Source organism: Rhinolophus ferrumequinum, chromosome 5 (genome assembly GCF_004115265.2).
Source record: "Rhinolophus ferrumequinum isolate MPI-CBG mRhiFer1 chromosome 5, mRhiFer1_v1.p, whole genome shotgun sequence".
Classification (NCBI taxonomy): Eukaryota; Metazoa; Chordata; class Mammalia; order Chiroptera; family Rhinolophidae; genus Rhinolophus; species Rhinolophus ferrumequinum.
Genome location: NC_046288.1, coordinates 63,042,743 through 63,068,512, shown reverse-complemented (window position 1 = coordinate 63,068,512; position 25,770 = coordinate 63,042,743). Strand labels below are relative to the sequence as shown.

General features: G+C 35.3%; 1 protein-coding gene across 1 annotated transcript in view; it reads left to right on the top strand.

Moving 5' to 3' along the window:
- The window catches only part of DTHD1 (death domain containing 1), a 59,010-nt gene that overhangs the window by 10,033 nt on the left and 23,207 nt on the right, over positions 1–25,770 (top strand). The window contains exons 5-8 of the mRNA XM_033105312.1: positions 144–388; positions 16,022–16,186; positions 18,034–18,323; positions 25,363–25,607. Coding sequence (XP_032961203.1) covers positions 144–388; positions 16,022–16,186; positions 18,034–18,323; positions 25,363–25,607 — 945 coding nt within the window. The remainder of the gene's footprint in view (positions 1–143; positions 389–16,021; positions 16,187–18,033; positions 18,324–25,362; positions 25,608–25,770) is intronic.

The window sequence follows — 25,770 nt, the reverse complement described above, 5'->3', positions numbered from 1 at the left end:
TGATTCCAGCCAACAATGTGTATAGGGAAATGTATTAAAACTATGTTCTATCAAATTTTCAGTAAATTTGTTTAGAAATGTGCTAATACTTGGCCTCTTTCACTATTAAAATAAAGGAATATGTATCTTTTTTCTTTGTTTAGGTCCTACCTGTTGACCCATCTCTGGTGGCATATTTAAAAACACAGCTAGATACTTCCTACTCCGTACTATCCACCAGCCCTTTGGTTCATGTTCAGCACCCATCAACACATCCTTTCCAGAAGCCAGTCACTGTATTCCTACCTTGTTCTCCTCACCTGGATAAAAAGAATCTGGGGTCTGAGATAGATCATAAAAGAACAGCTAGTGTCACAGCAAATAGGATTGTACCTTTATACCTCAACCGGTGAGTTAGACCCTAATACCTCTAAATGAATTGATGGTATACAAAGAAACTTAAATGATTAAAAAATGTAATCAGACGTCTTGTACTTAAATATCAATATTAAAGTATTGTGAAATATTTTAATATCAAAATAAAATATTGCAGATCCACAAAAGGTAATGATTTTTGCTATAATAGGTCCAAAAGTATGCTTTGTAATAAAATTGATACAAAAGAAGCAAAATTAATCCTTGTTTTCAAAGAATTTATGGTATGATTAATTACAAAGATGTGGTATTGTGATTTTAATTGCTATATTTAAGAGTGTTCTGTTAATGTAGGAAAAAGATTAACCTTATCTTTTCCCAAACAAATTAAATTTGAGTCTATATTTTCCATATAGGTAGATTCCTTCCTCTTCTAATGTTTATAATTAAACAAAATCCCCACCAATAAAACAAACATATATATATATATATATATATATATATATATATATATATACATATATATTGAATTGCCATCCAGAAATGAAATGCTAATGACAAATGGGGTACACCAAATAATAGTAATCCTGATCTTAATTCCTGACCTTTCATTTAATACTTATTTTATTTTCCTAATGAAAAAAGTAAAAGGGAATTCTTCTATCCTCTGATTCTAAAGGGAACGTTTTTTTCTTTGAAAAACCAGAAGAGGGAAAAACAACTTAATTGAAATAACTACTGTTAGTTGTGAAGCTACTATATACCAGCTTCCTTATGTATATAATCTCGTCCAGTCTCCCTACCACCCCATCTTCATTTAATCAGTGAGAAGACTGAAATTCACTGAAATTGACAACTTGTACAACCACCGATACCTACCAAGGGGTACAACCTTGGTGTGGACTCATACAGTCCTATTTCTAATCCTGACTCTGTGTAGCCATCATTTATTTAGTTTGAGGCTATAAGGCTAGAGATTGAGAAGTGGATCACTTGTTCTTTTGCACTGTTTGTAATTTAGAACGCTGGCAATAGTGGAACGTTGGGTTGTGGCTGAGAGAAGAAATCAACCTTTCCCTAGTGTTTGATTAAGTGAGAGAGAACACAGAAATATAGACATGATCCAGTTATATATAGTGCTGCTACTTGTGAGATATAATATAATATATATATATATGTATATAATATATATATTATATCCCCAAGTAGCAACTTAGTTAACCCATGTACCTGTATATCATGGTAAAATAAGATTTCAAACCAGACATATCCTGGAGGTTCCAGTTTAAAATGTAATGCAATAGTACAGAAAGGTACACTTGAAACCTATATAATTTAACTAACCAATGTCACCCCAATAAATTTAAAAAAATAAAATGTATCAGTCTAATAGATTAAGATATTATCTTTTAAATATCTTCTAAAATACATATACATCTCTCTCTCTCTCCACATATATATAGAAATATATATATATCTATATACATATATATAGATATATACACACACACACATACATACACATACATACACCGGAGGTGCCAAGAAATGTATACAATTGGATACTTTGGTCGGCGTTGCTCAAGCAGTAGTTCGCTGTAATCAGAAGTGTCTGGACGCTGATGGTAACCATTTTGAGCACCTCTTGTAATTGCAGAAATCAAACGTGACTTGTAATCATCTTTTGTTATTGGTATATATATCGAGTATTACAATTTTAATATAGTTTTTCTTTCTTAAAATGTGTATACATGTTTTGGTCATCCTCTGTATGTATTTTAAAGATAAGAACTTAACCCTAAAAATTGATTCTGACTGGTAGCCTGTTGCTAGTATTTTTTACGGTCTGTAGGGTGGATAGTAAAGGATTAATAAAAGTAATATGTGACTGACATGTACTTTACATCTTAAAACAAAGCAGCTTCATTTGCCAAAAAGATGATAGAAGTAACAATTTGCGTGCCCCTATTACTTGATCCCATAGTCTATATATGCCAATGAGAATATAAATTTATCTCTGTAATATACAGATAACGGTTTTTGGAAGTGATCATATCAGTGTTCCTTTGTCTCTCCTTTGTTATATTTCCACAACCCTCATAAACAACAGAGCAGAAAGTAGAGAGAAACTGGAGGCAGCATACGGCATTTTTAAAAATGAAATTTCCACAAGTATAAGGATAAAGGTAGAGGCAATAAGAGTCCTAATAGAAATGCATACACATTTTCATACCCTCAGTTGATTCCAAGCACTGGAAATCCAGTCAGCACAGGTCGGAGAAGGTTACCTCAGTCCAGAGATGGCTGACAACTAAAAATTGGTTTAGAAATTATTCTATACATGGATCTGCTCTCCAAACCTGAGAAATTCAAATGGCTACTGAACTAAAAGTAGATAAACAAATAAATATGCATTTAAGGATAAGAAAAAGCCAAAATTCTACTTGGTGTCTTAAGGAAATAAAACAAAAACAAAACTATCAATACTAAGATTTTAAAAGAAGAACAAAAACAACAAAAAACAAACTACACAAATAAAGAAAGCAAATAAAGAAAGACAGCATTATCCTGATATTTCACAGCAATCTGAATAATGAGAAGAATAATTACCTGGAAAATATTATAGAAATCTATTTTGCAAGTTTAGAAGTATCAAGTAAGTAAAATTTCCAGAAACAGAAAGCCATCAGAATTGACTAGGAAAAGATGAAAGGACAACAGGATGAGATACAAAGATAAGCTAAGATGAAGAGGGACCAAGGTCTGATAAGAAATCATTTGAAGTGATATCACCTAATAATTATAGGTGTCATCAAAGAAGAAATCAAAACAACCGTAAAAGGATTAATCAAAGGTACAGTTGAACTTAATTTTCTGATGTTGATTAAAACCTTGAGTTAGAAAGTGCTAAATGGTTACGAGACAAAATATATGAAAAAACATATTTAGACATAATATAGAAAATCAAAATGTATGTTTAAATAAAACATAATTCTATAAACATCCATTTAGGAGAAACAGATTAACTAAAAAGGAATAAAATCAGTCTAGCCTCAGTCTCATTCTTCGCAGCACTAAATATCGGGGGGGAAAATGTACTAAAACCTTCAAAGTTTTGAAGGGAAGATGTTGTAGAATTATGGTTATTACCCAAAGAAGGAAACTTTTTTTTTTAAATACAAGTGCTTATAAAAATGTACTATTTACATGTTCTTAACAAAATAAATAAATAGATAAAATTAATGAGCTGCACTGAAAAACTAAAATTTAAGAAATTTTTTAAAAATCGGGTATCATAAATAATATAAAAGCAAAAAGAAAAGGTTTATATGGCAAAGAGATAACAGAAAGAAAACAGAAGGATGACATTTAAAAAAAGATGATATAAATAAAGATGATATAAATCATCAATTATATTAAATACATGTGGGTTAAACATAACTTACACTGTTGTCCACCTTAATCTTAATCTTCATAAATTTTAAATATTTTATATGCTGTATTTGGCGTAATTTTTTTAGATTTATCATGTATGTTACCAATTTTCACATTAGTTGTTTAAACTGTTCATTTGAATCACTGTATTTCTCATTTCTAAAAGGCTATTGCTATATTTTTAAAATCTCTTTTCCAAGTCCCTCAGTGTTTCCATTATGCTTTCTATGTCTTCTTTTATTCCTATAATCATTGCAAACATACTCATTTTATGGTCTCATGCAGATTATTCTATCATGTATGAACACGATGTTTACAATCATGTCTATTAGCATGGTATAATCTAGTACATTGTTTACCATGCTAATTCTGTTCTATGAATTTTACCCTTAGAAATTAACTTCTAAGTACTGATTATAATGTTTGATCAGATCAATTTTTCTTCTCCCTTTCCCTCCAACCTAGAGCAGCTGTTGTGTGCTTCTTTCTTGTTTTCTTGAGCTGATGTTCAAAGAGATTTAGATTGGTTTTTGTGATTTCGCATTTCGTGGACAATGATGCCCTTTTGGGATTCCAGTTTTATGACTGTATCTAATATGCCTGAATATATGTTAAGCTCCAGCCCCCACATACCAGGTGTATGTGCATGGTTGGTGGGGCAGTGGAGGCTGACAGAGGGTAGGAATAGCCATAGAATCAGTTCCTCTTGTTCCCTAGGGAGAGAAAAGCATTCTAGTTTTTGAGATTTTTTTTCTTTTCCAGATTTAGAGGATTTCCCCCCCAGCTTTTGAGTTCCTCTAATGAGTGTGCGTGTGTGTGTGTGTGTGTGTGTGTGACATTTTGTCTCGCGTTCCTATGTGGTGAGAAGGTGGTCATTTGTCACCACTTCACTTGGTCAAAACGTGCCAATTTCTTTTTTCCTCTCCATTTCTTTGCCTTGTTGTAGAATTATGGTTATTACCCAACAAAGGAGATTTTTTTAGTACTATTTTGTCTAACCACTATGCTGTGCACCTTAGTACATGAACTTCCTGCTAGGAAATTATTTTTGTTCCATGTTTAGCTAGAGAACTCTCGTTCATTCTGTAAGTGGCAGCTCAACTCTTTTCCTTATCTGTCAAGACATTATAAGATCTCCCAGAGGGACTGATAGCCCGTCTCTTTGTGTCAGCCCCACTCTTTGTGCGTACCCTATATCATACTGTAATATTAAGTTCTTTTTTCCATTTTTCATCACTCAGCACAAGTACAACATAGTAGGTACTCAAAAAATGTTAGGTGGATTACAGAAATTAATGAGTAAATTTGTGGGAATGTAAATTATATTACTAATTCCTCTATTTTTCTTGAAAATGCTAAATTGATATGTTATAATATGCTCTGTTATCATTAGTGCTAGATGTGATAGGTGCATTTTCTCCATCCATGGGAGCATAAAACAATCAAATGAAAACACATATCACTGTTTATTTTACATTCTTTCATCAAAGGGTGAAAGCCAGTTGAACATTTTCTACAGAGATACAAACACGGTGAAGCAATTCATGTCTCATAAAAGTAAAAAAAAAAAAAAAAAAAAAAAAAAAAAGATAAAAATTAATTGAGGCCCAAACCTAGTCTGAACATGAAAATAAAAGGTCTTTAATGCATTACATTCCTGCATGTCTGAATGACTTCTGGGGGGAAAATGAAAGTCATTTAATTATGAACCAGAAAAGATTTCTTGACAGTAATGAAAGGGGATATTAAATAGAAACATTCTATGTTATACAAGAAATATTTACAGTTAGATGGAAAGAGTAGCTCATGAAACAAATGGCCACTTCTACATAATGCTATTGGTTTTAAGATTCTTAGTCAAGTGTAATATGTGAGTCATACACAAGAATATTTATAAAATGTATGTGTTATATCACAAAATAATAAACTGTACAAACTGTAAAAGCAAACACATAACTTAAGAAATTCGATATTATTAATACAATTACATCTCCTTACTTGCCCCGTCCCTCTCCTATCCCAGCCTCCTTACCATAATCACTGCTCACTCATACCAAAGTTAATCGTTTGGAAATTTGGAATCATTCTTAGCTTATATTTATTTTAGTTTTATCACATATACTTTTATTCTTTCCTATACAAGGCCTTGTTTGGTTTTGTCTCTGCTTGACAAAAATAAAAATGGTATTCTACTGTGCACAGTCTTGCATTTTTATTTATAGTTGTGTATGTTCGCTTTCACTTCTATATAATATTCTATTGAATAATTACATATTTTATTTATCCACTTTACTATTGATGGACACTTGGGTTGTTTCCATTTTTTTTTTTCCGCTAATTCAAATAATATTATTTTGTCTAACCACTATGCTGTACACCTAATATCCAATATTGAATGGCAGCTAATATCAACCATTGAATGTCAACTGTCACTGAAAAAAAATAATAAAAAAGGTATTATCATGACTATCTTGGACTCAAAGTATATTTGTGCAAATACTTTTTTAGTCATACTTAGAAATCTAATTGTTGAGTCACAGGATATTCACATATACAATTTTACAAGTTTTACAAAATAGAACTAAATTACAGTCTCTTACCATTGCTCCTCATCTTCTCCAGCTTTGCATATTGTCAGATTTTGAAATTTTGAAAATCTAATAGGTGTAAAATGCATTTCATGTGGTTTTAATCTTCAGTGTTCTGATTATATTTCATAATGTCTTGTTAGACATTTGTTTTCCTATGTGTGAAATATCTCTTACTTTCTTGACTCATTTAAAATTTTTTACATTGATTTGTAGGATTTCTTATCACATTCTCAATGTTAATCTTTTGTCAGCTTTTGGACTGTATTTTCATATTTCTGTGCCAAATTTATCATATTTTACTTTTATGATTAGTGCTTTTTGTCCTGGCCCTAAAATACTACTATCTCCTGAAATTATAAAAATATTCTTCTTTATTATTTTATACTTTTAAAGGTTTAAATTTTATGTAAGTCTTCGATCCATCTAAAATTGAATTTTGTAAACAGTATGATGTAGGAATTTATTTTATTTTTTTCCATATGGATAACATATTCTCTCATCACTGCTTATTGAATAGTTCTTTCTTCTTTCTTTCCCCACCAATCTGTAATGCCTCCTGTCGTGTAAAAAATTTCCTTATTCTGGGCTGTTCCACTGGGCAGTCTTTTTATCTAGTTTTGATCTAATCTAATACTGTATCAATAATTCTAGCCTTATAATAAATTGATATCTTATTGGTAAATCGTATCATATTCATATTAATTTTTTCCAATCATGAATATGGGATATATTTCCATTTGTCTGTGTATCCTTTTTCTTGAAATAGAATTTTGCTGGGTGTTTCAGTTACCTATTCCTGCACATCTAACTACTCTAAACAACAGTAATTTTATTATTTCTCATGATTCTGTAGGTTGTTCGGGGTTTCAACTAGTGGTTCTTATTGTGTGTGTGTGTGTGTGTGTGTGTGTGTGTGTGTGTGTGTATGTGAGTGTGTAGACAAAGGACTTTATTATTCACAGAACATCACCAAAATAAGCTTCATTTTCACATGGCTACCCTTGCCTCTAAGTCCCATGGGGGCAATGTCATGGCTGAGGAACCCAATTTTAGGGAAACTGAATCTTTTATAATGGGCAGCAAATGACCTGCCTGAACTTTGACCTGGAGGGAAGCATTATATCTATTGTACTGGACAGTAAACAAACTTGCCCTCTGCTCTGGGGGGAGATAATCATGTGTTTCTTCTAAGGATGTTAGATATTCAAATATCCTTGAAGAGATAATCTATTGCAAAGGCCTATTGTACCAAAATGTGAGACACCTATGGAAAATTTTCTCTTAATGTGTATATCTTCTTTAGATAAGTGTCTTTGAAGTCTTTTACCCATTTTTTAATTGGGTAGCTTTTCTTCTTGTTGACTTTTGAGCATTCTTTATATACTCTAGATACAAGTCCTTTATCAAAATGTGTTTTCTCCCAATCTATAGTTTATCTTTTCATTTTTTAAGTTTTCAATTACAGTTGACATTCAATATTATATTAGTTTAAGGTGTACAGCATAGTGGTTACACATTGATATAACTCATGAAGTGATCCCCCTGATAAATATAGTACCCACCTGGTACCTTACTAGTTATTATAATATTATTGATTATATTTTCTATACTATACATCCCTGTGACTATTTTGTAACTGCCAATTTGTACTTCTTAATCCCTCAACCTTTTTCACCCAGCTTTCCAACCCCCTTCCATCAACTGGATGATTCTTTTGATCATCTTGCCTGAGGTCTGTGATGCATTTTAGTAAGATGGTGTCTGAGGTTGGGAAGTCTAACATGGCTTTATTCATATGGCTGGAGCCATGGCAGTAATAGCTGGAAGCCCGGGCTCAGCTGGTATGCAGAAATGTTTGGGCCTCCTTCTGCATCCATGTAGTCCCCAGGCCTCTTTCTTTCCATCTGACTTCTCCATATGGCTTCTTTCTATCGTGTGGTCTCTCCAGGAGAATAGCTGGACTATTTACATGGAGGATCAGGACTTCCAAAAGTACAAAAGCAGGTGCTGCCAGGTTTTCTTAATTCTTAACTCTGGATTTATCAGATCATCACTTCTGTACCATTCTATTGGTTAAAGTCAGTCACAGAGGGGACTCTGGTTCATTGTCACAGAGTGCTACCCAAGGGCATTAATACTGAGACGTATGCTTAGCATCTTTGGAGACCAGCTAAGGCCTAAGATTCTAGATTTACATTGATTTTTTTCCCCTTCATTTCTTTGGGGATATTATGCCACTGTTTATGGATTTTATTATCAGTGTTGTGAAGGCTGAAGTGAATTTGATTTTCATAACTTTATGGATGATCTGCTTTATCTTGCTGGCTGCTTTTAAGATCTTTGTTTGGTAATTGATATTCTGCATTTTTCCATGATGTATCTAGATGTTAATTTAAAAATCTTTTTCTGGATGCAATACATTGGGCTTCCTGAATGGTGAATTTCTGTCTTTTCCCATTTCTTAAAAACCCTTATATATTTTCTAATCAAATATTGCCACTCCTCCATTTTATATATTCTATCTGTCTGGAGGTCCAATTAGATACATATTAGACCATCTCTTCTTTTTTTCTGAATTGATATGTATTTCAGGACATGCCATGTTAAAATAAAACAAAAGAGCCGACCCTTGCCTTTTACAATAATATTGTATTGTAAAAGCACTTTACAACTCCATCCCATCTTTGAATTACTGGCATGTGGACTGATGATTCTCTGAAAGCATTTCTTTATGTAGACCCATGATCCAAGTGATCTCTGAATATTACAAGGTGACAATAAGTGAGGCATGAAGGAGGATAGACCATCTCTTTCTAAATTCCATATTTCTTTTCTTCTCTTTTATATTTTCCATCTTCCTGTCTCTGTGTGCCATATTCTGTGTAATTTTTTCACATTCCAGTTCAAATGCCACAAGTGTGGCATACTTTTAAAATCTACTTTTAATCTATCATTTAGTTATTGTTTCCAGCAATTACATTTTTATAACTCCCGACAGATATAATATATAAAATGGAGCTAAAGTTCTATTTAGCTCTTATTCAAATCTCTCCAATCATTCTTGATAGTCACTTGATACCTGCTATTTTTATGATACTGTGCTTTATCTTATTAAGCTTCTCATACATACCGGGGGTGCCAAAAAAATTTAAACAAGTGGACACTTTGGTCAACGTTGCTCAAGCAGTAGTTTGCCGTAATCAGAAGTGTCTAGACACCACTTGTAATTGCAGAAGTGAAACGTGACTTGTATTCATCTTTTGGCATCGGTATATATTGAGTATTACAATTTTAATAGAGTTCTCCTTTCTTAAAGTGTATACATTTTGGGGGGCACCCTCTGTAGTTGTTTTCATTCTGTATCTACTAATTCTGATACCTGTAGCCTTTTAGGATGTTGTCTGTTGCTTCTGCTGACTGTCATTCATGGTATTTACCTCCTTATGTGTTTGGGGACTTTCGTTTGTTAGCATATATGTATGACAATTCTGCAGGAATAAATGGAGCTACTGTCCTCCAAATGGCATTTGTGTCTGCCTTTGCTAAGAACTAGGTGCTACTACTTACTTGGGACGATGTTAGCCTCCTTGAGAATCTTGGAGGCCTCAAGTTCACCTTTTATGGATGACAGCCCAAGGATGAGCGCCTTGCTCTGCTCACTTGATTGATCACTTACAGATTTCTCCTCCCATATCTAAATTATTGGAAAGGAATTCATCTGAATAGCAAGCCCCTCATTCCTGTCTGGTCACTTCCTCATTTCAACCCTGGCTTCACACATTTTTTGAAGAGGAATTTGGAACATTCCTTTAAGATTTCTCCTGTTTATACAAGCCAAGCAATGTATTAGAAGTGGGTTTATCAGTATCTAGTTGTTAAGCATTAGGGAGGAAGCGGCCATAGATGACATATTCTCGATTTGTTATTTATAAACTTGGGTTTTGTATTTTAAATTCATAGTATATTAGAGATTCAACCTAAAAAGAAAGGATTGCTTTGTTTATTAATTTCAGTTTTTGTTGAGGTATAATTGATAAATAAAATTGTAAGATATTTAATGCATACCTCATGGTGATTTTATATATGTATACATTGTGGAAGGATTCCTCCCATCTAGTTAGTTAACACATCCATTACCTAACATATTTATGTCTTTTGTTTTTTATTTTTTGGTGAGAACATTTAAATTCTACTCTCTTAGCAAATTTCAGTTTTATAATACATTGTTATCAACTACAGTCATCATGTTTTACATTAAGAAATGGTAATTCTATAAATAGTAAGATCACACATGCCATATTTTCCTTTGTACTCAGTTGCCAGTACTATATTGTCAACACAAGTTAACCTCATTAAATAGAGTGGAATGGTTTCAGCAAAATTTTGAAGAAAATGCTTACTGAGCAAATACGATTTTTCACATTTATTAAACTTGGAGGTAGTGTACTAGAACTATTTTTAATTTTCATTTTACTTGAAAGCATGTGATATTACATGTGGATTGGAAAGCCAGATGAGGAAGAATTCAACTTTGTTTTTCAAATAAAAAAGGAACAGTCACTCACAATAGCTAACACAATATTGAAGGAGAAGAACAAAGCTGGAGGACTGACACTACCTGAATTCAAGACTTACTATAAAGCTACAATAATCAAGACAGTGTGTTATTAAAGAAAGAATAGGAAATAATCAATGAAACAGAATATAGAGACCAGAAATAGATCCATTTAAATATAGTCAACTGATCTTTGATAAAGGAGAAAAGGCAACACAATAAAGAGTCTTTTCAACAAATGATGCTAAAACAAGTGGATGTACATGTGCAAAAATATTAATCTAGACACAGGCCTTATAGCCTTCACAAAAAAATTAACTCAAAATGGATTATAGACGTAAGCATAAAATACAAAACTATAAAACTCCTAGAAGACAGCAGGTGAAAATGTAGATGATTTAGGGTATGGCAATGACTTTTTTGATACAACACTAAAGATACAATCCATGAAAGAAACAATTGATGCACTGGATTTTATAAAATTAGAAACATATGCTCTAGGAAAGACAATGTGAACAGAATGAGAAGATGAGCCACAGACTGGGAGAAAAAATTTGAAAAAGACACATCTGGTAAGGACTGTTATCCAAAATATACAAAGAACACTTAAAACTCAACAATAAGAAAGCAAAAAGCCTGATTAAAATGGACCAAAGACCTTAACAGACACCTCACCAAAGAAGACATATAATTGGCAAATAAGTATATGGAAAGGTACTCCACACCAAAAGTCATCAGTGAGATGCAAATTAAAACAACAATGAGATACTAGTACTATAAACCTACTACAGTGGCCAAAATCCAGAACACTGACAACACCAAATGCTGATGTGGATGTGAAACAGCAGGAATTCTCATCTGTTGCTTGTGGGAATGCAAAATTGTGCAACCACTTTGGAAGACAATTTGTTGGTTTCTTACAAAACTAAACATACTCTTACCATAAAATCCAGTGATAGCACTCCTTGTTATTTACCCAAAGGAGCTGAAAACTATGTCCACATGAAAACTTGCATGCAGATGTTTTATTAGCTTTATTTGTTAATTACCAAAACTTGGAAGTAACCACGATGTCCTTCAGTAGGTTAATGGATAAATAACATCCCTACAATAGAACATTATTTGGTGCCAAAAAGAAATGAGCTATCAAGCTCAAGAAAGACACAGAGGAATTGTAAATGCGTATCACTACATGAAAGAAATCAATCTGAAAATGCTTTATATTATATGATACATACTGTATGACATTTTGGAAAGGCAAAACTATAGAGACAGTAAAATGATCCATGGTTGCCAGGCGTTGTTGAGGTGGGGGAGGGATGAATAGGCAGGGCACAGATAATTTCTAGGGTGGTAAAAATATTCTGTATGATACTAGAATGATGTATACAAGTCATTATACGTTTGTCAAAACCATAGTATGCACAAGAGTGAATGCTAATGCAAACTACGCACTTTGTGTGATTGAGATGTGTCAGTGTAGGTTCACCAGTTGTAACAAATATACCAGTGTGGTGGGAGAGATTGATGACGGAGGAGGCGATGTATATGTAGGGGGAGGAAATATATAGCAGGGGAATCTCTGTACCTTTCTTTTGATTTTGCTGTGAACCTAAAACTGTTTTTAAAAATAAAGTCAAGAAAGAAAGAGAGAAAGGAGAAAAGGAAGGAAGGAAGGAAGGAAGGAAGGAAGGAAGGAAGGAAGGAAGGAAGGAAGGAAGGAAGGAAGGAAGGAAAAAAGGAAAGAAGGGAAAAAAAACCGTCATTGAAAAGTTCCTAGTAATGTCTATTTCTACTAGTGGAGACAAAATACTGAGGTACTTTGGAGCAGATCTTTTTTCATTTGGGGGAAAAATCGGAGTGTCTTTTAATTGTGTGGCATTAAGGCACTTATCTGGGACAGTTGTATCAGGGAGCTGTTGGGTCTGAGAAAGGCAACCTAGAGTAGACACCTGTCCACTTTATTTTGGGGGAATTATACCACAAATTCTAGAAATTGTCCTTTCTCTCTAGTGGATTTAATGGGATCTTCCAAGTTCTTCAATGTCCCTGTTCACTGTCATTGAACACTTGACCCCAAATAGGCCAATTATAATTCCCTGAATGCCTGGAATTTAGGACGTGGGAAGAGTTTTGTACTCAGGAAATAGCAAGGTCAGTTATTCTTGATTAAACAAATTGATTTAATACGGGTTGGTTACATTTTATGGAACTCAGAACATCAGAATGCTCTCTTTTGTGGAGTATGATCAAGTGCTGCTCCCTGCGAGGCAATAGTAGTTATCAAAGTTTGCTAATAGCATATATAAAAGGAAGCATTTATTTGCAGAGTTGTGAAGAACAGCTGGGATAAATAAGGATGCCACCAAATACTTTAATTTTGATATGAATTGTACCTATTATGATAATAAAGTCCAAATTTGAGGTGACAGATTGTTAACTAACTTTACTGAGGTAGTCATTTCACAATATATACATGTATCAAATCACCACATCGTATAACCGAAACTTACACGATGTTATATGTCCATTATATTTTAATAAAGCTGGAAAAGATGAAGTCTAAATTTGATCTTTATATCATTAAGGAATCTTTTCAGAAAAGCAAACCCAAAGGTTTTTTTTGTTTGTTTGTTTGTTTTAATGGAATGCTTTGGTGCATTCTTTGGTAATTTAAAAGTCTGGGGATATATTTATCTTTACATATTTTTTAGACCGGAAAGTACCCAGTCTCTCACTTCTTCTTCTTTTCCTGTCTTTCTCTGTGCCAATTCCATTCTCTGGCATGCTTGTCCCTCATGCTGCAATATGGTTATATCTTTATTAAGTCCAAGTTCAGCGGAAAAGAGGAAGCTCTTTTCCCCATGAATATACATAAAGATACTGAGTCTTATTCAGACTCCAAATTTGTCACAAACCCATCACTGAGCAGATCCCTGGGACCAGAAGAAAGGCGTAACATACAGGGTAGGTTAGCCTAGGTTATGGCATGCTGACAAAAGTCTGAAATCCGAAGGGCTTATAACAATCTTGTTCCCCACATGCTGTGTGGCCATCAAAGGCAGGCTGCCTATTGGTGGTCCTCACGCCCAAACTTAGGTGAAAGTGCCACCACTGTTTGCTTACTGTCGAGGTCGCAGAAGAAAGTTTGGATAGGCCCACATTAGTAATTTAATGCTTTAACTCACAGTGACATATATTTCCTTTATTCACTATTCATTAGCCAGAACTAGTCACACAGCCCCACTCCATTATCAGAGACAAGGAGGTGCAATCCTATCACGCACTCAGAATGGAGGAGAAACTGGATTTTTTGGCAAACAGGATTAATAAATGCCAAATGCACTATTTGTCCCACCTAGACCTGGGAGTAGGATCAGCCCTACTATCATTGAGAACCTATAAGATCCCCCAGAAAATTTTGGCTATTGGTAGAAAAAAGTAAGAGTTGGCATTAGAAAAAAAAATTTAGCATTTCATTTAATTAGCTCAGTTTCTAGGAAATGACCAACGTTTTGGATTCAGTATGAATGTATCTTCCCGTGTTAACAAACTATTCACTTCAACGGTTACAAAATTTACCATATTTGTGGTTATAAACCAAAAGCGAAAAACGAAGTGTCATTTTTCCCGTGTCATCCTGATTTTAATCTGGTTGATGGCCTGAAGGGAACAGCAAGGTCTAAAGTTTTCTGAGTAGACATTTAAAATCTAGTTCAGTTCCTAATTTAGAGGTCATAGGATAGCTCAACCTGTGGAACTATGGTGGTTTGAAACCCATAACTAATTCTATTCGCGAATAAAGATGTGTGATTCACACTTGGATTTTCATTTTTCGTGCCTAGCTAGAATGGTTCTGTTCCCTTGTGGGTTGTAGCATCATTGGAACCAGGGTTTCTGTTTGTTTGTACATTTGTTTGCTTGATTCCTTATAAGGTGTTCAGTATCAAAGAGTTTTCTTTCTTTAATTGTGAGGAACAGATATCCATTTAAGTGAATTCAAGACAAGAAGTGTCTATTAGAAGGCTACAACAGGCAAGCTCTGCTTTCTCCATCTCTAACACGATACTGACTTTTTTGGTCTTCATTTTTCTTCCTGTTTCCCTTAGCATCTGCTCATTTTCTTTTTTCTTAATAATCTCTCTGTTTACTCACTTTCATAGCCCAGGGCACAGCAACCAAAGGACAATGACAAGTTATAATCTCTGGGCCTCTTACTTAGCCAATTCCGAAGAAAAAGAATCAAATTCATTGGGTGTTGTAAATTGGTCTACGGTTAGTCAAATCATCTCTGGTTGGGGGAAAGTATCACGTGATAATATACAACTGTCACTTTCAGGGCTTTTGGATTGGGCATGTTAAGCAAGAAGAATTGCACAAAAAAGCTAATTGGCTACGTCTGCTGTAGAAATTAGGATGAGAATATTAATACCATTTATGCTTATTATAATTATGTGTTTTACAAATATTAACTTGTTTAATACTATGATACAGATACTACTATTGATCTCATAGATAAGAAAACTGAGATACAGAGAGATTAAAAAAAAAAACTCACCCATGGTCATACAGTTAATAGAGGGAGAGTCACCAAAGATTTGAAAGTGGTCAGTCTTGTTCCAGAGTGTGTGTCTTACCTATTAGGCCGTACCGCTACTCTTGGCTCTCCTAAGGCATCCGAGTTTACACCAGTGAGTTTCTTAATGTTTCAGGGTGTTCCCATAACTTCTTGGTCAGTAGTGACACGCTTCTCATTCTCCAAAGCTCATCTCAAATATCAGTATTTCCACTTTGCAGGTTCTCTGAGCACCTTCCTTCTGCTGCTAAACCACCCTGCTCATTCCCTTAATGACCTCACATCACTTTGTCCTGTAATTGGAAAATATTGTGATTCTGTGAGCTTCTGTAGAGCAAGAGCGATATAGTCCTTATCTTTGTATTCCTGGTGCAGATGGCATAATCACTGGCACAGAGTATATACTTAATGAAGCGTTACTGGGTTATTCACCAAATGAAAAATGTGATTGCGTTGAATGTGATTTATGCTATATAAATTATACCAACTTCTCTTCTGCTCCCATTACAGGACAAAAAGTGCTTCCATAAGAAAACCTAGGAACAATGCCTGTGAATCTTTGAAATTACTGGGATTCAGAAGCCGAGACAGTGGTTGGTTTGGGCTTGATGATGTGCTGGTGAGAACCACACAGAGTGGCCTGATATCATTTGAATTGTGTGCACATTTAGAAAGGTAATACAACAGTAAACAACAAAAGGTGACGACATTCTATCCTGATGATTTATTACTGATGTTTACAGAAACGGAATCAGAGGATTAAATTTTTATTCTTCAAATAGGAATATGAATAGTCCCTTAGGGTGTGCTTAAAATGCAAACCAGATCTGACATGAATATGTTATCTGTAATGCCATTCATGATAGCTTAATAAGTGCTTTTGGAAACCACTCATAACTTAGATTCATTTTTACAGGTTTCTTCTAACTACAAAATAGTTTTAAAATAGCACCTTCATTTCTGAAATTCCATGAAGATAGTAATTAAATTCATATTATGCTCATCTCATAACTATGTATATATAAACTGACTTTGTTATTTCAGTGTCCTCATTTTGCTTTCTCATTTCCATGTTTTCTAGACAGCTCATTATGAAAAGAGTTTTAGACGGTTTTAAGGTTCAGGCGGAATAGAGATTCACAAAGACAGGGCAAACCTATGTCTAAAGATAGCCTTTATTTCATAAAAGAACAACCTTTATCAATGATTATCTTGGGTCAAGTTCCCTAGAAAAAGATTCTAAGCTGAAAATCTAAGTGATTGATTGAAAGAGGGCCTTCAGGTGAGTCCTGAAAGGGAATGAAAGAAGCAGGGAGGGCAATGGAAGAAGATTGGGACATCTAGGTTTCCAGCTAAAGTTTTACCTCAGCCTGATACCTCAGGGGAGCTCTGCAGTGGGAGTACCAAGGCATCTGGCTTTATACCCCTGCTTCAGCCAGTCCTCATCTATAGGTGTGGTGCTGCTCTGGATTGAGGGCTCTGGGAGGGCACTTTGCTGGCAAAGAGTTGGGTGGTGAGTAGTCCAGCTCACGGGAGAGGTCTGTATTAGTTTGCTAGACTGCCATAAGAAAGAACCACAAATGAAGTGATACAAACAACAGAAATTTACTGTCTCAGTTCTGGAGGTTGGAAATCCAAAATCAAGGTATTGTTAGCAAGGCTCATTTCTTCTGAGGACTGTGAAAGAGGAATCTGTTCCAGGGCTTTCTCTTTGGCTTGTGGATGGCCCTTCTCATGTTCACCTGGCATTCTCTCCGTATATACTGGGGGTGCCAAAAAAAAATGTATACATATGACTTGTAGTCATCTTTTGTTATTGGTATATATTGAGTATTATGATTTTAATACAGTTTTTTTCCTTTCTCAAAATGTGTATACATTTTTTTGGCACCCTCTTTATATATCTCTCTCCAAATTTCCCATTTTTATGACACCAGCCATATTGGATTAGGGTTCACCCTAATGAACTCACATTAACTTCTCTGTAAAGACACTGCCTTCAAATAAGGTCACACTCTGAGGTACTGGGATGTGGATGTGGGAGGAGGGGACACAACTCAACCCATAAGAGGGTCCATCATAACAACCCTTACCACACATGACAAGGAAGAATATTTCAATCCCCAGTTAATTATGATACATATTCTGCATCTTACTGAGAGTAAACGGATTATTCGGATCACCTTTCTCTTCCACATTTTGAAGTAATACTCTTTAGTCATGCTAATTAAAATACAATTGAAAATACAATCCATATTTAGAAGTGGGCTGAGACTAGACAATTTCTTTGTTGAAGAACATCTGTTTCAGAATTTGGTTTGATTTGAGCTGGTTTGCTGATTGCCAAGAGTTTCATTAAAGTCATTCCTGCATCTAACCCATCTAGCCAGTTGGTCATCAGAATGCTTGATTTTAAAGGAAGTTTGGATGATAGTGGCTTCTTTTTTGGGTGTTATTAGTTAACAGAGATATTCTTGAGACTGTATGTTCCCCTTCGGTCATGCCTCTTTTTCTCCATGTAGGTTTATTGTGTTGCACCTGTCTTCCATTGTGGACAACAGTCATTTGGTTTCCTTTGTGAAATCTTTAGAGGAAGCCATGCTCAGCACCACTGCCTGTGTTGTCCTGTATCACCAGAAAGACAGTCCACATAGAGTCGTTATTTTAGTGGTGCCTTCTAAAGATTTAAACCAGGTGCTTAGGAACCTGCGTTTGGAAGCTTTCAGTGGTCTTCTAGAGTCATCTCGCCACTTCCAAGTAAAAGAAGGAGAACAACTACTTTTAAAGTTTACTGGAAACATATTTGCCTCAAGTAGGTATAAAGAAGTCTTTCTTTATATTCTTTGAGTTATCAGTCACAAACTTCAGAAGGATTTTGCTAAACTTGTATTACTAAGGAAAATGTCAGAGGACTAAGGAAGGTTTTGAAATAGCAGGAAGACAAAAAGATTTCTTTCTTCCTTCCTTCCTCCCTCCCACCCCGCTTCCTTCCTTCCTTCCTTTCCTTTCCCTTTCTTTCTCTCCTTCCCTTTCCCTCTTTCCCTCTTTCCCTCTTTCCCTCTTTCCCTCTTTCCTTCCTTCCTTCCTTCCTTCCTTCCTTCCTTCCTTCCTTCCTTCCTTCCTTCCTTCCTTCCTTCCTTCCTTCTTTCTTTCTTCCTGCCTTCCTGCCTTCCTGCCTTCCTTCTTTCCCTCCCTACCTACTTCCTTCCTTCCTTCCTTCCTTCCTTCCTTCCTTCCTTCCTTCCTTCCTTCCTTCCTTTCTTTGTTTCTTTCTTTCTTTCTTTCTTTCTTTCTTTCTTGTCTCTTTCTTTTCTTTTAGGGGGATGCATATTCCCTTATGGGTAGACTCTGACTGACACACTCTTTTTAGAGACAGTCTTCTCCATGATCACTATCTGAATCCAAGCTAGGATCATCTCTTTCTTATACAATAACAGTTGCCTCCTAAATACTCCTCTACTTCAGCTACTGGCCACATGAAATCTATTTCCATATAGGAACAACAGTGATATTTTAAAATATAAATAAGACCTTATTAGTCTCCTGATTAAAACTTTATAACTACCTCCTATTCTACTTAAAATAACATCCAAACTCTTTACGATGTCCTACAAAGAATCTAACTTGGGGTCAGTGGACTCCCAAGAGATGTGTGGATAGAGTTATATTCCAGTACAATTGTCTTATTTATAATTCCATTTATTTTATATACTTAAAAGACTACTCTGAGAAGGAATCAAACTCCAAAATGGTCCATGGCACAGAAATGGTTAAGAACCTCTGTTCTAAATGACACACTCCTGCTTACCTCTCATCCTCATATTTATCCATTGCCTTATTGTTTCCATTACAAATCTTACCACAATCTGAAACTGTTACTTACTTACTTTTCACCCACATGCTCATGTTACGTTCTTCACTGGAATGTAAATTTCATAAGGGCAATGATGGTGTTTTTCTTGCTGTTTATTCCTGAGGCTAGAATAGTGTCCAGTACATGGAAGGCTTTCAATAAATGTGTAGTAAATGAATGAATATATGACAATACTGAGAAAAACAAACAGGGTGAGTGAATCAGAGAAGGGGTAGGAGAGGTAAGAGAAGGGAGGGAATGGATGAGAAAGAAAAGATAAAAGGAGATAAATCAAAAAAAAAAAAAAAAGAGAACCCTGAGAGAAAACACTTATGTGAGAGGAGAGAGGAAAAGATCTTTGAGGGAATTGCCATCACAGCAATTTATTTTTTATTAATTCAACCCCTTCCCCTCTCTAACTCCTTTCCTTGAGGTGGAATAGAATCTAACAGGTCTGCAAATGAAGATAAGGTATGGGGTGGACAGGAATGCAGGGATAGGTTTATGGGGATTTCTGGTCTAGGAATCCTGCGATAGACTTGAAGTAATATTCTCTGTTAATTTATAAATTAATATAAACCTCATTGATTTTTAATGATACCTATTTTCTCTCCGATTCTGGAAATTACTCCAAGCCCCATTTGGCTCTTTATTGCTTCAAAAATGAGGCAGCTTGACACTGAGGCTGCCATTTTTCTGGTATCTCTGCAGTGAGACCCAAATTAGCCCAATTTAAAGTGTCTCTTTCACTTTCACCTGCAGTCTCGGCCTCGTGAGTTAGCTGACAGGACTTAGTGAGCGAGCGACCAAGATGTCAGAAAAAGGGAAAGGGAAGGGAGAGGAGGGGGAGGAAGGAAGGGTGGACAAGATCCCTTCCCACTTGGTTTCCGGAGCAGAAACCACGGTGTCCACCCTGGGACAATCTCTCTAAGAAGAGACAGTCAAAAACTGGAAGCGTCCCACCCAAACAATGCAAATGATTTTCCTGTAATACTTGGGGCAGCAGCTGTGTTTACCTCGTGCCCTAAACAGGAGTGAGTTACTGCGTTTCTCATAGGCCGTGATACTGAGTGTCCTGTTGCTTGTAACAGGGAGTGGGGAGCATATACTAAAAATAGAGTTCCTGAAGATAGCCAGCGTCTGTGCAATTCTTCCAAATAAGGAACAGAGAAGAACTCATCTTCACTCAAAAAAAAATGAGTCAGGCAAGTTGCCAGAATCATTTCTTCTTTGCGTTTCCTAGAAACCTATGCTCAGATCTGGATTTTTCTCCATTTAAAAGGAACAAGATCCTCAGTAAAGAATTGATACTTATCCTTCCACCAGGGCCTGTGTCATCTGTCTCTGTGAATCTCAGACCTGAAGTCAGAGGTTGTCTGCCTGGAAGGTTCTCCTCCCCACCCATCTCTATCCCCACCTGCAGTTATCTTCTCTGGTATCTTCATATCTCTTTTTGATAATTATGTTCAGAGAAACCTTCCCTATCTTTCCTGGTTATATTAGTCCTTATTTTAATTCTTTAGAGCCTTACATACTTCTCTTTTGTGGCTCTTGCCATAGATGTAATCTTCTCTTTATTAATCAATGACAGTTTCTCAGACTACTGCCCCATGAAGGGAGGGTCTGTTCTGTTGGTAAGCACCATTTAATCCCCAGTACCTAGGATGGTGCCTGACAGCTAGGAGTTTATTGAGTATTTGTTGGAAGAATGAAGACAAAGGCTTGAGAAAGGACTTAACTCTGTAGTAGTATTGTACAATTAAGTATTTAAAACTTTAATAAATTTAGATGACTGCCTTTTGAGAACTGTCAGAATCTCTGTATTCATTATACAGAATTGAGATGATTCTTTTGAGTGAGGACCATGGAACATAGACTTTATTTCTACTTGTAATGGAATATAAGACAGATAGGTGTTCCCCTTGGTTTTCATATTGACCTTTGGCATTCTTCTGGACATAAGCTAGAGTATGTTTTCATTCTCTAGGTCAGAGATGTCAGCACTTAGGCTTTTTATTGAATGACATCTGAGCCCCCAGTGCTTACAAAATACAGAAAGTGCTGGGAAATGGGCAACATCTTATATAACGATACTTAAGCATCACGCATAATACCTAGTAATGCCCTAAAGAGGTCTGTGTATGTCAAAGTTGCCCCAAATGGCCTTTTGCCTAGGGAAGTGATTTTCCCAGATAAATATGTAGAATGTTAGAATGACCATGCTCTTATTCATTCAACAAAAATGTCCTGCCATTATGTACTTGTATATTATATTCCAGTGGGGAGGAACAAAGAAGAAGCAAATGAATAAATGAAATATACAGCTTAATGGAATGAGGAGTACTTTATAGAAGAATAAAGCAGGGAAAAGATAGAGAGAGCCTCAGAAGGAGTGTCAGAGTTCCAATGTTAAATATGAAGTTCTGACAATTAAGTTCGAGAACTCATCCTAGAAAATGTGCTACGTACCTCATTGCTGAATATCACTATGGTCACCTTCAAATTACTCCCCTTGGGAAGCTATGCACCAACGCCAGTGCCTAGACCGCCCTTCAAAGTAATTTTCGAACTCTTTTTCTGGAATGGCCATCAGAGCTGTTGTATTACTCTTGATGTCCTGAATGTCATTAAAATGTCTTCCTTTCAATATTTCCTTTATCTTTGGGTAAAGAAAGAAGTCATTGGGGCCCAGATAAGGTGAGTAGGGAGGGTGTTCCAATACAGTTATTTGTTTATTGGTTAAAAACTCCCTCACAGACAGTGCCGTGGGAGCTGGTGCATTGTCATGATGTAAGTGTCGTGAATTGTTGGCAAAAAGTTCAGATTGTTTTTATCTTTTTTATGCAATCTTTTCAGCACTTCCAAGTAGTAAACTTGGTTAACTGTCCAGTTGGTACAAATTCATAATGAATAATCCCTCTGATATCAAAAAAGGTTAGCAACATCATTGCAACAAGTTCACGAACTTAATCTGTGTGTGTCAGACCTTTGTGGACTCATCAGGGAAAACCTTTTTCAGAAGCAGACATTTAAGAAGAGGTAAGAGAGTAAGTCATAATTCATCTCAGGGGCGTTGTCTTGGGCAGGGGGGTTACAAGTGTAAAATAACTGAGGCAGAAGTGTGCCTGGTATGTCTGAGGAAGAGCAGTGAGGCTGGGGTAGGTGGATGAGAGGCAGTGAGAGGAAAGTTGGAGATGAGGTGAGTACTGATCATGCCTTGAAGTTGATTACAAGGATTATGCCTTTTATTCTAAGTGACATGAGGAGCCATGAAAGGTGTTTACAGAGGAATCACGTGATCCGAGTTAGAATATAAGTGTGCTGAGAATAGATAATGTAAGGTAAAGAAAGGAGCAGGAAAGCCAACCAATGAGTCATTGAAATAAAGCAAGCAAGGGATGATGGAGGCTTAGAGGCAGAGGTGGTGGAGATGTGTGAGAATACAGAAATACTCTGAGCCTGGGGTTCTCATAGGATTCTTCTGGTTCCTCATATTGCTAGCCTTTCACCATCTCTCTGACTTTTCTAAACAGAAGATATACTCGTATGTCTGTATTTCTACTTTCTATGTCGTCAATAAGAAATATTCCAATACCCACTGTTGAGAAAATATATCGCTATAAGGAACATCTAGTAACCTATAAATTTTCAGTAAATTCTGTATTTCATTATATGACAAGTATTTTTGATCTCAAGTGTTTACTAGGAACTATATACATAATATATTGAAGACATGGAGGTTCTCAAAAGGTCAACTGATGGTTGAATTCATAATTTTGGTATGCAATGAATGGCTTTTGCTTTTATTTTTCCTCTAAATATACCAGTGTGGGAGAAAAAAAAAACCAAAATACTGCAATTTCTTTGTGCTACAACACTTGCAATACTTTTCTTTTTTTTTTCTTTTTTTTGGTTATTTTTTCTGTGGTAAGGGAGTCTTCAAAACAGTGTTATATCTTGGCAACAATGAAATTCCAACTTAAAATCTATGTAATGTTTTCTACTTATAACACTAAGATCACGATATTTATTACTAGTAAATACTCGGTATTTTCACCTATAAATGTGTCTTAGATATTTGCATTACACACTTTTATTTTTAAAAATTAACTGCCAATAAGAGGTAGATAAGTTTTAGATCTATATTGAACCAATGTAGCTATGCCTCACCCTCAATTTTTATATCTTGTATATAAATTATTCCTTATGAGTAATTGTGTACTTGGGAGGGAGAATCTTTCAAGGGAGGGAGGGAGAAATTACTAAATTGTATTCTACTGGGACCAAAATAGCAATTTTTTTTTTTATAATAATATAGTGATATGCAAGTAGAAGTTTGCCAGGTGTGTGTTACTCCAGTGATCTAGAAATTCTAATTTACCTAATTTACTATTTACCGAAAGACATTTCAATAACTCTAATTTATTATTTATTTATTTATTTATTTATTTATTTATTTATTTATTTATTTTTAAGAAGTGGATTCCTGGCTAGTCATGCCTGTCCTAGGATATCCTAGGAATCTGTTTTGTTCAAATAGCTAGGTTCTTTCTAAAATGTAGATTTATGCAAAGTGACGTACTCCTGTACCTCTCATGACCTGGAGTTATTCTAATCTAGATTTTACTGTAACTTAGAAACTCACCAAAATGATCTTTGAGCAGTAACAATAGGGAGAAGAGTACTGGTGTTATTTCCATCTCTCATCGAACTCCTATTTCACTAGACAAACTGGGCAGTCAACTTTCAGGCATCTAAGGGCAGAAGGATCTTAAATAGAGAAACTTCGTATGGAATATTTAACTTCTTAAACTTCTTTTAAAAATGTAAACAGGTGGTTTTCATCATACAAATTCAAATCAGTGGAAGAATTCTGCTTCTGATAATTTGTTATCATTGCTATCACTTATGGAGCACTTACATACACGGCGCTGTGCCAATTGTTATATCCATGTTATCTCATTTCATTCCCAGAACAATCCTGGGAGGTCTAAGTTTTATTTCTCCTGTTTTAAAGATAAGGAAGTTAAGACTCTAAGAAGGTCAGAGACGTGAAAGAACTGGATAAATATCACAGTGTCAATAAATAGTAGAGGCTAAACTTGGATCCTATCTCTATGTCAGAAACATAACGGCTACATTATGCTCTACTTACTTTTAAATGTTGCTAATGTAGTGCAAATGTGCCTTAGAAAACATTGCAGGGTCTGTTTTACCATAGATAACATCATTATGGTCAACACCCTCCATGGGTGAAAGGTTCTGTTCACTGAAGCTGTATTATTTTCAGTGAGCCATCGAGAAGACTTTCACATATCATTGTTTTGGAACAGTTCACTAGATTTTCATAGAAATTTCAGTAACACGAATCTAGTAACTATTTCATTTGGAAGTTCTAGAACAGCACTGCGTAGTTTCGTGATGGTGGAAATGTTTTATATCTGCACTGTCCATCCAATAAGGTAGCTACAAGGCAAACGTGGCTATTGAACATTTGAATGTGGTTGGCGTGACTAAGGAATTGCATTTTAATTAATTTTAAATTTAGAAAGCCATATGTTGCTAGTGGCTACCACATAGGAGAGTAGAGTTCTAGGATGTCTATTATGAGGTCATGATAGTGTACAATAAGATACAGTCAGGGGAAAGGAAAAAAGATAATTCTTGAAAAATGAAAATAATTTTTTAAATACAGAAAGAGCTGAATATTTCCAGTTGTTTCTTGCTATAGCAATGTGGAATAGAACAAAGAAATAAAAAACTGCTAGATTTAGAAACAGCCAGAGACTCCCTGGTCCATTTACAGATGAGATATCTTTTTATTAATCTACACAGTCTAAGCCTATTACTGCTTTGTCAGGATATATTTTGATAAAAGGCAATGACACCAAAAAATCTTTAATTTTATTTAAAAAATGATATGATTATTTGGATTTTTAAAAATTGAAACAAAGTGGCAGATCTTAATAGTAACAAATGCATTTTTACTTCTCTTTAGGCAATGGGAAGGATTATGGAAAAGACTACAAAATTATTTTTCATTTACAAAGAAAACCCAGGCTGGAACTCCAAATCAAAGAGGTGGATGAATTTGGAAACTATAGCTGCCCTCATTATAAGGGCACCATCGTAGTTTATAAAGTACCTAAAGAAAAGATAGCCCACAACTTGGATCAATCTCTTATACTTAATGAAAACCATGATCAGTTTCCAGTTTGCAAATTACCATTGAGATTGCCAAAGGTGAGTTCTTTTACTTCCCTAATTACCATATTTTGCTAATTCTTTATAATTCTCTATCATAATCAAAACTTCAGACATATGGATACTTAAAGTTAAAAGGAAAGGTAGGAATGAAGTTGACAAAGAAGGAGGGGGTAGCCACAATTTTAGCTGGTAGATTACA